Genomic DNA, 13,950 nt, shown 5'->3' with positions numbered 1-13,950 from the left:
AAGCAAGGCAAAAGACAGGCATGAATGAGTCAAGACCTGCTGGGCAAACTAAAAGGCAAGAAGGAAATGCACAGGGAGTGGAAGCAGGGATGGGTATCCTGGGAAGAATATAGGAACGCTGCCTGGTTGTGTAGGGATGGGGTAAGGAAGGCCAAGGTGTGGCTGGAGCTGAACTTAGCAAAGGGTGCAAAGAGCAATAAGGGCTTCTATAGGTATGCCAGCCAGAAAAGGAAGGTTAAGGAAAGTATACTGTCCCGGTGAACACAACTGGCAAGCTGCTAACAACAGACAAGCAGAAGGCTGAGGTACTTAACAACATTTTTGCCTCAGTCTTTACCGGCAACCTCTCTTTCCACACATCTTGAGTGGATGGGCCACAGCATGGGGACTAGGGGAACAAAGTCCCTCCCACTGTAAGAGAAGGTCAGGTTTGAGACCGCCTGAGGAACCTGAACATACACAAGTCTATGGGACCTGATGAAGTGCATCCCAGAGTCCTGAAGCAATTGGCTGATGCAGTTGCCAAGCCACGCTCCATGATATTTGAAAAGTCATGGCAGTCAGGTGAAGTGCCTGGTGACTGGAAAAAGGGAAACTTTGCACCCATTTTTAAACAGGGTAGAAAGGAGGATCCTGGGAACTACTGATCTGTCAGCCTCACCTCTGTGTCTGGGAAGACCATGGAACAGATCCTTCTAGAAGTTATGCTAAGGCATGTGGAGGACAGGGAGGTGACTCAAGACAGTCAGCATGGCTTAACCAAGGGCAAGACTTGCATCACCAACCTTGTGGCCTTCTATGATGGAGTGACTGCATCAGTAGGCAAGGGAAACTGTCATGTGCTGTCACGTTTTTCTAGGGCAAATAAGCTGATACATTTCCAAGTCTACTTCAGAGGGGGCTGTAGCAAAGCATAGGAAAAAAACCCATTGCTGCGAACCACCATAAGAGCACACTGATGCATATTTTTTACTAAAATAAACTTTCTGATATTAACAAAAAAAATTGAATGCATGTCTAGTGCAAGGGAAAGATGAGCAAAGTGGACAACAGTGGACAAGGGAAGAGCTATGGATATCATCTATCTTGACTTCTGTAAGGACTTTGACATGGTCCCGCACAACATTCTTCTTTCTAAATAGAAAAGGTATGGATTTGATGGATGGACTATTCGGCGGATAAGGAGTTGGCTGGATGGTTGCATCCAGAGCATTAGTTGTCAATGGCTCAATGTCTGTATGGAGATCAGTCATGAATGGTGTCCTTCAGGGGTTTGTATTGGGACCAGCACTGTTTAGTATCTTCATTAATGACACAGACTGTGGGATTGCATGCACCCTCAGCAAATTTGCAAATGTCACCAAGCTGAGGGATGTGGTTGGCATGCCTGAGTGATGGAATGCCATTCAGAGGGACCTGGGCAAGCTCAAGAAGTGGGCCTATGTGAACCTCATGAGGTTCAGCAAGGCCAAATGTGAGGTCCTGTACCTGGATTGGGGCAACCCTCAGTATCAATATAGACTGGTGGATGAACGCACTGAGAATCCCCCTGTGGAGAAGGACTTGTGGGTACTGGTGGGTGAAAAACTGGACATACACTGGCAATGTGCACTCGCAGCCTAGAAAGCCAACTACATCCTGGACTGCATCAAAAGAACCATAGCAGCAGATCAAGGGAGGTGATTCTGCCCCTCTACTCATCTTTGGTGAGACCCCACCTGGAGGGGTGTTCAGCTCTGGGGCCCCCAGCGTAAGAAAGACATGGACCTGCATGAATGGGTCCAGAGGAGGGCCACAAAAATGATCAGAGGGATGGAACACCTCTCCTGTGAGGAAAGGCTGAGAGAGTTGGGTTTGTTTCACCTGGGGAAGAGAAGGCTCTGGTGAGACCTGATTGTGGCCTTTCAGTACTTCAGGGGGGCCTAGAAGAAAGATGGGGGCAATCTTTCTAGCAGGGCCTGTAGTGATAAGACAAGGGGTAGTGGTTTTAAACTAAAAGGAGGTAGATTCAGACTAAAAGTAAGGAAGAAATTTTTTATGGTGAGTGTGGTGAAACACTGGAACAGGTTGCCCAGAGAGGAATGGAAACATTCAAGGTCAGGTTGGATGGGGCTCTGAGCAACCTGATCAAGCTGAAGAAGTCGCTGCTTACTGCAGGGAGTTGGACTAGATGGCCTTTAAAGATCCCTTCCAACCCAAACCATTCTGTGATTCTATGAATAATATTGACTTGCTCTCTCAGTCTGCTTATATGACATTGTAAAAAAGATGTGTTTAAGGACAACTGGCGAACAGAGTTGCAATGAGGGTGAATTGTGACTAACTACAGACTGAAGCCTCTGAGTCAGGTGTCTAATTTTTTACATGCTACATTTTAGCTCAGCCACTAGTTGTGCATTGCATTCAGAAGCCCCTCAATGAACATCTGCAGCCTCTGTCATCCTTTCCAGGTCAGAGGGAGTGGGAATATCAGTCATTTCCAGACTTAAAAATCTGTGTTACTGCAAAATGTTTGTAATTGGATGAGTGCTTCTAGTCATCCTCAGTGAATGCTAAATTATTGCACCTTTTTTATTCTCTGAGGTGGGTTTTCTCAATTACTCCAGTAGTGAGTTTTCAAAATCACACCCTTGTTATATGTCTTTTTGTCTTAATAATTTCTTTATTAATATTCGGGGTGAAGTGGTCCTTGTATGTTCAGCATGGGTAGCAATTCTACCTAAAAGTCCATTACTTTATCAACTTTCAACATTAGTTTATCAACAAACTAGACTGGGAGACTAGACATGCATTCAATTTTTTTTGTTAATATCAGAAAGTTTATTTTAGTAAAAAATATGCATCAGTGTGCTCTTATGATGGTTCGCAGCAATGGGTTTTTTTCCTATGCTTTGCTACAGCCCCCTCTGAAGTAGACTTGGAAACGTATCAGCTTATTTGCCCTAGAAAAACGTGACAGCACATGACAGTTATCATATTAGTATATTTGTTTTGAAATGACTATTATTAACTAAGGATTACATTTATTACCAAGTTTCTCTGTCACGAGATTTAAAAAATACTCACCTTTTATTCCAAGCAATCCCATTCAGATTGTCACAGTTCTGGACAGAGTCATGAGTATCTCAGCAGACAAAACTCATAAATCCAGCAAACAGCTGGAACAAAAACCGAAATTAAAACTTAATATTTGGTCACGTTTTTAAATGGTGTGCTGAGAACTAGGCATTTAATCCCGTGTTTAGCATCTTAATGAAAATGATGGAATCTGGAAGCACTCAATACCTTTGAAAAAAATCAAAAGCAATCATTTACATACTCATTGCTGAAATGGCATTCTTAAAAGAGCTGCACTGATAAATTAGACCAGCTCTAATTTCTAATTTACATCCCTGTGTCTAGAAAGATATATTTCAAATAGCCCCTGACTATTGTCTGTAGAACCATGACTGAAGGATACTGCTCTGCTGCAGTGTCCCTCAGTGCTTAGAAGTTGAGCTGTACTGGCACTGTCAGAATCCAACCTCACCTTGAGATCTGTCAGATCTTTACGAGTCTGGAGATGTGAAACATTGAGGAGGAAGCCACGGAGAGGAATGAAAATATATTATGCGGGAAACAGCACCACCACTGTCCCAAGCCCTAAGCAATAGGCATGTGAGGCTGCAGCCTGGGGCCATAGTGATCTGTGTTGTTGAAAGCATGAATGTGGCTTAAGTCCAGCCTTTATTCTCAATTCTGATACAAATACTCTCCTTCAAAAGAGTTCTATTGCTCTTTTAATTTTCTTTCCACTGGTTTACATGATTTGTGAGTACAGTTTTTGTGCCTTTTCTATGGGAGATGATAATATGTGCACATTTCCTCTTGACGCTGCCTACTCAGGCCAGCAAATAACTACCTGAAGAGCCAGATAATGATGATAATGTCCATCAATCACTACCACACAGGACTGAGATTTAGAGAGGGGAGTAAACTATTGAAAGATTTTTGAATTAGAAAAAGGTAAAAAAACCCCAACAAACTCATGGGCCACAACTTCAACTGTTGCAAATTGGAGAACCACAAGGGAAAGCTATCCCAGTTTTAACTCTAATGGTCTGATTTTGGGGACTGCACCCCTGTCTGTGCATTCTCCTGGTTGGGTTTTACATAGATGTGAAGGAAAGGGTACGGTTTAAGAGCTGTGATACTGTTTGGTACACGAATCTCACTCCCCTTTTTAGTGCACGTAACGCTTCAGATGACAGCCAAAGTTTTGTGCTATAAAATACCAAAGACTATTAACAGCTATGTATTTTATATTCACCAGCAAAACCTATTATGGTACCATATAATGAAGGAATTTAGCACAAGAATCCTGAACTGTGCCAACAGTGGTCTCACTTTAAAGCTGTACCACAAGCCAGTTAGCAAACTATTGAAATGACAATACAAAAAGAAAAAACAAACAAACAAAACAGTCAAATGTCAAGCTTTGTCTTTTTAAAGGACTTCCAATTAAATACAGACCATAAAGAGAGCAATGACAACTTTTTATTTTTCTAAGAAAAACAGAGGAGAGCAGTCTCCTCTTCACCTGCCAGGGACAGAATATAATGTGGCAATTTTTCAGTATTTTTTAGCACCATTTATTTATTACAGGACTTAGATTACTCACCAAGACAGATGGATTAGAAACAGAATATTTTGTAAGCATACAAGATCCAAAGACACCTAAGGTTCATACATGCGATGGTGGAAATTTCTTATCTTTGGATGTGCTCTTTGTAGCCCAATGAATCAGTAGTTCATCTCTCTTACTGTGGACATACTGGCAGTCCTGGGGGCCAGCCTGGATGTCCTGGAGGCCAGATGGCTATTAAATAACACTATAATTTGCCCCTTATTACTGCCGAACTGTTTTTCAGTTGAGCTATGCCTGACAACATTTGTTTTGCAGTCAGTTTTTAGCCAATATTTTTAAGACTTGGAGAAGTCCTGGGTGATCAATATTAATACGACATTTCTTTTTAATGAGTTTTTAGGTCTTGGAGACTGAAACCTCCCTGAACTGTTACTGAAAAATGTGATCAATCCATTTGAATCCTATTCATTAGCAACAACCTCTGAGAGCTGTAATTCATCCTCTCTCTGCAACACTGAAGTGCCCGAAGTACTGTACACACAGCACTTTGGAAGCTGTAACTCCACGCCTAGTATTAATAATTAACTCAGGCTTCTCTGGGATAATAATGCCTGGCCCCATGCAACATTTATCAGTTCCTTGTGTCTGTAATTCAATTAATAAGGTTTCTCTGAAGCTTCTTTAAATTCACAGTTAGCTAACGGGGCACACTTTGGCCTAACTTGTGATATAGATAATTTACCTATAACACATGATACCAGTGATTACAAAGCTGAGTTTTGTCACCCTGCGTTGGTTTTGACACGTCCTCATGTTAGCGAAGTTGCATTACTTCCAAGTAGGCATGCATACATATGTATGTGGTTTCGGTTGTTGTTGTGGTTTCTAAAACAGTTCTATGGGTTTAGGACTACTTTTTATTGCTTGATTGTTCTTCCTGTCCTTACATTTTATTTTTAGCACAAAAGAAAAGGAGAAAAGGACAAAGTGTGGCAAAAGGCTGCAGGGGTGTACAAATAGAGGCCTTCCAGTGAGACAGATTAGACATTAAGGCAGAAACCTGAATTAAGTAACATAGCGAATTATAATTAACAAAAAAAAGGACACGGCAAGCTTGTTCCGTGACTGAATGGTGCCAAGTCATTGTGGAACTTTTAAAGCCTGGAAGCTTAGTAGAAGTCAGGGAAAGGTCTCCTTAACCTACAAATCACAGAGGTCAGGAGTAACCCAGTGGGACTAACCTGCTGCAGAGCTGGTAAGGGAAGAATAGTTGAGGGGGAAAAGGAAAACATGTTCTGTTTGATGGTTCCAGCATTGTCTGGTAGTTATGGTTTCTGTATCACTTCCTTGCACATAACTGCATGTATTTCTGCCTCGTTACCCATATGCCCCCTTTCAAGCTCTGCTTCTGCACTGAATTTGCTTTTCTGATATTTCATTAAAACTCTGGTGGGAATATTTCATAGAATGAAGTTGCTATTGAGATTTGCATTTAACTACCAATTAAATAACAACTTTAAGTCATGCAAATATTCATGCATGCACCTAACAGATAGGCTGCTGTGAGGCACTTCATAACTCCTCTGTATATTTGCACATGGTAGGATTTCCTTGTAAGAATTAATCTTTCTAAGTATTGAAAGCAGTATGAAAGTGCTATCCAGAATGTTAGTGGTAAAATCCACCACCTGCCAAAACATAAGGCATGCTTGTAGAACATCAAAAGTAACTTGATTTCATTTATTCCAAGAGTGGAAGAAGACTTTCACTTTTTTCTTTGACAAAATAATTTCTTTTTTTTTTTTTTTTAAATATTCTTTCCACTGTATAATAATCATAGAATCATAGAACAATTTAGGTTGGAAAGGACACTTAAGATCATTGAGTCCAACTATTAACCTAACACTAACAAATCATAGAGTCATTTATGTTGGAAAGGACCCTTACAGTATTCGAGGTGCAGACTCACCAGTGCCGAGTACAGGGGCACGATCACCTCCCTACTCCTGCTGGCCACACCCTTTCTGATACAGGCCAGGTTGCTGTTGGCCTTCTTGGCCACCTGAGCACACTGCTGGCTCATCTTCAGTGGCCTGTCAACCAGCCCCTCCAGGTCCTTTTCTCCCGGGCAGCTTTGCAGCCACTCACCCCCAAGCCTGTAGCGCTGTGTGGGGTTGTTATGACCCAAGTGCAGGACCCGGCACTTGGCCTTGTTGAACCTCATAGCGTTGGCCTCAGCCCATTGATCCAGCCTGTCCACATCCCTCTGCAGAGCCTTCCTGCCCTCGAGCAGGTCAACACTCCTGCCCAACTTGGTGTTGTCTGCAAATTTACACTCCCACCCAATTTAGTGTCATCTGCAAACTTACTGAGGGTGCACTTGATCCTCTAGTTCAGATCATTGATAAAGATATTAAATAGAACTGGCCCCCATACTAAGCCCTGGGGAACACCACTCAGTTCTAGCTGCCAATTATATTTAACTCTGTTCACCTCAACTCTTTGGGCTATATAATATGTGTGACGAGTATTAACTATGCGACTGTTTTGGCTAATACTTCACAAGAGTGGGAAATATTAATAGCCACAGTTTTTAATGCGTGTCTGAAACATCTTCTTGTCATGGTCAATGTGAAATATGCATTAATTCTAAAAATCACAGTGTATTGTAATTAGACTAGAATGCAAATAAAGTATAAACAGAAAACTAAATACTGTATTTACACCATTTGGACTTAGTTGATATTTTTCAAGCTTATATAAAAAATTTATAAGTATAGGAAAGCAATGTACAAAAACATGAAAGAAGTTGCTTCATACTTCTTTCATGAAATATGAAAGTAGCTTCACAAATACTGTGCACACAGTTTTGTTCTCCTGTCTTGCATGTGTAACTCAATTGACTGCATGTGTAACCACCCAGTAGGATTTTAACTGATACCAGATCATCACCTCGTTTGTTTGTGCTCCAATGATGAACTTAGTCCAATGCAGGCCAGTGGGGTGAAAATCTGAAAAAAAACAGACTATGAAGCAGTAACATTTATTGTTACATTATTATTGTTTGATCATAACAGTTTTGTAACCAGCACACATAAACAGAGAAATATGGGGGAAAAAGGGTTGCAGGGAGAAAGGAAACCTCAGCCACTGGTGAAATAAAACCTAAAGAAGCATTCAGGAGAGTCAGCAGCATTAAGCCTGGAGATCTGGATCACCACCTGCAAAAAGCAATGTTTTAGTTTCACCTGGAGAAAAAGCTTAAGTACTGCTAACACTCTAACTTGAAAGATTGCATGGTGGAGAGTCCAGGAGGCAGAGAGACGTAAAAAATACTGGGGTTTTTGTAGAAAACCTTATAAAAAAACATTTAAAATAAGTGAACAGAAGGCTTGGATTACAAGTTTAGAATAAATCTTCTAATGACTTTCATTGTGGAAATTTCCTTCTTGTTTCAGCTTAGCTTAATTTTTTAGCAGAACACATTTGTAGTAAAGTTTGGTGTTCAGCTATGGATGCAAAATATGTTCATATCTGCTATGGATGGGGTTTTATGTGTTAAAGGTTGTTTTCATATTATGCCTTTAAATTTCTAACTTGCTGCTTCACTGTAAAAAGAAACCCTACGTTTTTAAATCTTTGTATTCTGCAGAATAACTACATGTAATTAGTGACTGAAAGCACAGGTTTTCTGCAGCTTTGTGGGTTTTGATTTCAGTAGTTTTTCACGAACAAGCTCCAATGCTTGAATTACTTAGTGATAGAAGTGGCAGTAGAAGGTTTTCCTCTTAGGTCCAGGATATGATATGCTGACTTGGGATATTGGTACCTGTCCACTTTCTTGATTCTGGCCGCTTTTACGGTACTGCTCCAACACTAACTGCTGAGTTTATGAAGAAGCTGCCATCTGCTGTTAGAACTGCCTTATATCTCCTGACAGTGCAACGAGAATTTTAAATCCTGAGGACATGGATTTAAAAGGGACTCTCAGACACTAGTTTCCTGAAGCTGAAAGAATTTGTTTTCTCTGACTTATTTGAGACAGCTGAAATTTAAAAGTATAATTTTTTGAGAATCAAAATGAAAGAATGATATGTGAGTGCTGAGCCATCTATGAAGGAGTCAAAATGGCTTGGAAAATAAAGAAGGCTCATTCAGTGTCAAAGTTAGCTAAAGTACAGAAAGATCAGACTTCAAAATCCAGAATACAAATGTGATCCAGAAGCACAGAGTTGAGAATAAGGAATCTAGAGCCTTAAAAAGATGCTGACTCAATCCCCAAGGAACACTTTGAAGTGGTGAATGAGTGGGATGTGTGGCTGAGGTGGTGACTGGGTATTTTGCCTTTTTTCTGAATCTGTGTGTGCCTTGTGCCACAGGGAAAAGAAAAAAAAATTTGGTTGGATTTGGATCCATGTAATTTTGTGTAGCTTTTTGCTTCTGCCAACCTATGTCTTTGAAGTAGAAAACAGGATCTCAGATTGTGGAAAAAGGCATACTGAACTCTTGGGGAGGTCAGGTGAACTGGCAGTGGTTGTGATACCTCACCAGCTGGGTTTAGGTGTGAGCACTCAGAAGGTGACAGTACCCAGAGGGCTCTCAAAGAGGGATGGCTCTCAAAGAGTGAAAGCTAAATTCGGCAGCTCAGATTTGCACAATCTTAGAAAGAAAGAGAAACAAAAGGCTGTTGGGTAGAAAAAAAAAAGGCTGTTCAGAGTCTTAGTACTGTGAGCTAAAGAGATTGGTGCAGTGAGTGTCTAGTGCGGAGAGGTTTTCATGAGTCTTCAAATGATAGTATGAAGATCACGCTAAGCATTTGCAGTTAATAAAATGCATGGTATTTTTAAAGATGTTGAGACTTTTTAACCATGAGTTAAGAGAAATTATGACATGGCTAATAGCCTTCTTCACACATAATTTTAATTCTCCTTTATCACGGCTACCCCACTATTCTGCCAGTGCCGTTGTCAAATTTTGCGGTTTAACACAATCTTTTTGCTTGCTTACACAAAATGTGTGAGCAGAAGATATAAGCATGATAATTAATTTCACTCTGTGAACTTCTCTGTGGTGCTTCTTCAGAGATGTGCATCACAATATTTTCCCAATAGTCTACATTTTCCCAAGTGCTTGGTGTAATACCTAATATAATATACAATGCTTTGCAGTCATCTAGTGCAATGACAAATTAGTTATACAGTCTTGTGCGTACACTGACAGCTAAGAATTCTTACTCTATTTTCCAGTGGTTTAGATCAGGACATTTAGCCTTCAGGGCACATTTTCTCGATAGAGGCACACAGAAAAGTCATATTTCTAAACAAAAATTAGATGAAAGGGAGGAAATATTAGTATGCTCTTGATCTCATCTATTTATTGTTTTAATCCATGGATATTATGCCTTTTTAAAACAATTCAAAATCTTCCTTTCATATTTGTGTCACCGGGGTATTGTTTAACTTTCATATCTTTATAAGCAAAATTTCAGTCTTTTGGGGACCACTGAAGCTACACTTCTAAGAAATGATTCTGAGAATGGAACAGTTAGAGATGATATATGCAGAAATTCTGAAGAGTTGAATTAAATCTAATCTTGAGAAGGGTAGACACAGGGGAACCAAGGCTCTGGTGTATACATATCTCCAAAATAAAAAATGGAAATAAATTTCCCTTAGGTAGGTGGACAAAAATTTATATTAGGTGGAACCAAGAGGAATAACAGTTTGTGAGTGGCACAAATGGGCAGCAGCTGAACTGCAAAAGATTCACTGTGACTAAAAATATTTGATAACAATAACTGGGTGTAGGAAAATCTCAGTGCTCCAAATGCATTTAGATTAGAGCAGATGACTGAAGTCGCTTGTTATGTTAGCGTGACATATGATTAGTCTTCTGTGAAATACCAAATCTCAGAGCTTTTATTTCTAAACATTACTAAAGGAACAAGATATACAAAACTCTATAAGTAGTTAGAACACATAAAAAAATTATTATTGCTGTGGTAGAGACAATATCAAATTTACCGTAGCATCATCTGCATCTCCCTTTTGCCCTCATTTTCCAGGGAAGCCCAGCTTTTTGTTGAAAAGTTTGAAGGTGCTCTGGGAAAAGGAAAAGGAAAAAAATTCTATGCGTACAAAGTGATGATGACCAAGGTAAATTTATTATTTCACTAACTTTATGTGATGCAAATGGGAATCCTTTTGCAAATTATTGCCAGAAGGTACCTGTCTTCCAGAACAGAGTCCCTTGTCTTTCTTTGCATTTTAACACTTTTATTTCCACTGCTTTCACATGAAAAGATTTCTAATGCAAGATCACAGTTTGGTTGATACTTGTCACGAAAGCAAAAACCAACACTTTTGCAAGAGTTTGCAAGAGTTTAATATCTTGTGAAAGTTAATTTGTCTTGATGTAGATTTTTTTTTCTGTGACTGAATCAAAAGCTCAGTCTTACCCTGGAGACAGCTCTTTGTGAAGGACCAAAAAGTGTCTTTTTGCCCCATGGCGTAAATATTGTAGGCATCTCAACTGAGCCAAGGTTCTAGGGCCATGTATATCCTAGGAAGCAATATGTCTCTATAGGATTGTGACTGTAAGGCGAGACAGTGGTTGCTGAGGACACAATATCCACACAGTATTTGTTCTGGCAAGTCTTTCTTTGGGCTAAGTCCAGTGTGGTCCCAAAGACTGAATACCCAGTAACAGTGGTGTGGATTAGAATGCTCCTCAAGTACGCTCCTCAAGTATATTTTTGGCTTAGTTTTATGCTCTGACAGTGCTCTACAGTGCAAATGTAAGCCTGGTAAATGGGGATGGTTTGGGAGATTCACTTCAGAAGCACACTATTGTCCCAAACTAAAATGCTGATGCAGAATGATGCTAAGAATATTTGGCAGGACTGCGTACTATGGGGAAGTTTACCCTTAGTTAGACTGGATTTTCTGCAGGTAGTTGTGTAGTCACATCTCATAAGCATTGATGTTCACAAAAAATAGTGAGGTTTTCAAACTCAGCTGGGCACAAGAAGCTAATTACAGAAGTTATACTTATCCAATAGATAAACTACTGGGTAGAGTAATTGTAGTTAAATGACAGCTTGAGCTCCAGATCTGAATTTTGAATAGCAAAGGAAATAGTAAATTAAATTCTCAGAAACAATTCTAAAAAAGAATTAATGGCATGAAAGGAAGGGATTATGTAATCATTGTTCTTGTGGAAGAAATAGATACTTCACACAAAGCCACTAGGAGACATATTCAGAATAAACAAAAGGTGCTAGCGCTTCTATTGCAGTGGGCTCTGCCAAAGCACACTGTGGGCGATTAAAGGGTTACATTAACTCAAGAGGAAACTGAGCATCTGGACACTGAGATGATGGTGGTTTTTTTTATCTCTGACACTTTCAGAAATGGATGAAATTTCAAAGAGATTTTGAGAATTTTAAGACAGCCTGCATACCCTGGGAAATGAAAATTAAGGAGATTGAAAGTAAGTACTTGTGTAAGGCAATAAAAATTGTATCTAGTATCATATTCCTGATGCATGCCTATATTGAAAATTACTTTTCAATACTTTAGAAATACATGTCTGTAGTCAATGTGTAGTATAAAACAAATGACTATTTATTTTTCATTAATATTTATTGTGCTTGGTATTATAGCTAGTTGAAAATTTTCTTGTGTGTTACCCACCTTACAGATAAAAATCCTCAATACACAGGTAACAGTTCAGGAGCCAGTATTGAAGTTAATCTTAGGAAAGTGGAACTAGGCTATTGCCTACCTTCACTTTATTTTGTCTGTATTTGTACTATAATTATTTCAACTGCATTTTTTCATTATCTTAAGCATTATATAAGAGGAATTTTGGTGTTGTTTTTCTCATTTTCAATCATATAATACAACACAGAGAAAGCAACGGTGGTCTTGGATTTCCTCATGTATTAGGCATAAGTATAAACAAAACAGTGTATTTGGTACTGTGAGTGTGTTTGAGAGTAGTTTTTTAGCTTATAAAGAATTTAGCAGAAAAATATCTTTAGTTGCTTAAGACTTTACATACGACTTGCTAAATGTAGCACATTGAACACCTTAGAGGACCTTGTTGGCGCAGACAACACTTTACATATAACCACTGGATCCTTCAGTCCACCCAAAATACTGAGTGCTTGACTCACTAGGCTTGGACACTAGGATCAATATTTTAAAAGATACTGTTATTGGAGAACATTGTTTATGGTGAGTCCTTAATCATGTCAGTTCCCATGGGCTGCAGTCTCACGTAGCAAAATATGGTTGTGTAGAGGAAATTGGAGGGAACGCTGTCTACATGACAGGTCATTTTTAGAGGAGACAGTACAGTGAAACAAAGAGCAAATGACATCAGATTGTGACAGGTAAAGTAGGCTTTTTGGACCACCCTTGGAAATCTGATGATGCAAAGTGCACTGGCTCAGTTCTCCACCACAAAGTTGGGTCTATACAACTGCTTTCCATGTCACCACACAGTTTAGCAGTTTTAAACCAATATTTCTTTTGTGATAATTTTCCCACCAGAACACAGTCATACACACAGGTAAGTATCTGGAATATTTCATTCACCAGTTAAACACATCTGAAAATAAAGTGTTCATGGGTAGCTTCTGCTCCTTCCAACAGATGGGTTTATAGTTAGAGGAGCAGTGTCTTGGCCCAAAGAAACTAGAGGTAAAACTTTTATATAGTCCTCCATGATCATTGCTAATACTATGCTATAAGCTGTTTTCTTTCCAAAGACAGGCACTAAGCACAGAAGTCTAAGTATTTACAGGGTGTAAGAAGAAGTCATGCCAATAACACCTGAAAGTGAGGCAAGAATTTATGAAATTTCAAGTTCTGTTTGAATCTTGTGTGATTCCAGCTGGAAGAAAGTGTAAGTAGCAGGAGCATTTATGGAACAAAAGCCTGACACTTATGTGCAGACTACTTTGTATAGGAAAACTCTTCATCTGGCTAAATACCTTTGTGTGAGGGAATAGTTTATGCTCAGCAAATCTTTACAGTTGTTATCTTCCAACCAGTTAACTTCTCAGCATAAGTCCTCTCTGTGCTCCTACATGAAGACGATTTGCATTTTCTGATCTCAAAGTGAGCTCTTCATAAAAAAATCCCAAGCAAACAAGGCAGTAACTGTTTACAGTAGAAATCTGCAAGGGGGAAGTAAATATAATTTTCTAACTGCTGAGAAACATTAATGTTTAGTCTTCAGTCCTTCTAAAAAACTGCAACTAAGCATGACTTGTCCAAGTAAAAACAGTTTTAGAGCAGCAAAAAACTTTGCCC

General features: G+C 39.4%; 1 protein-coding gene across 1 annotated transcript in view; it reads left to right on the top strand.

Annotated features, from left to right (window-relative positions):
* The window catches only part of TMC1 (transmembrane channel like 1), a 65,961-nt gene that overhangs the window by 19,258 nt on the left and 32,753 nt on the right, over positions 1–13,950 (top strand). Inside the window, 2 exon segments of the mRNA XM_009950361.2 lie at positions 10,692–10,782; positions 12,037–12,118. Of these exon segments, the coding sequence (XP_009948663.2) occupies positions 10,692–10,782; positions 12,037–12,118 (173 nt within the window).

This window comes from Leptosomus discolor, chromosome Z, assembly GCF_034619465.1.
Source record: "Leptosomus discolor isolate bLepDis1 chromosome Z, bLepDis1.hap2, whole genome shotgun sequence".
NCBI classification, from domain to species: Eukaryota; Metazoa; Chordata; class Aves; order Leptosomiformes; family Leptosomidae; genus Leptosomus; species Leptosomus discolor.
This window is presented reverse-complemented; position numbering and strand designations above follow the sequence as displayed.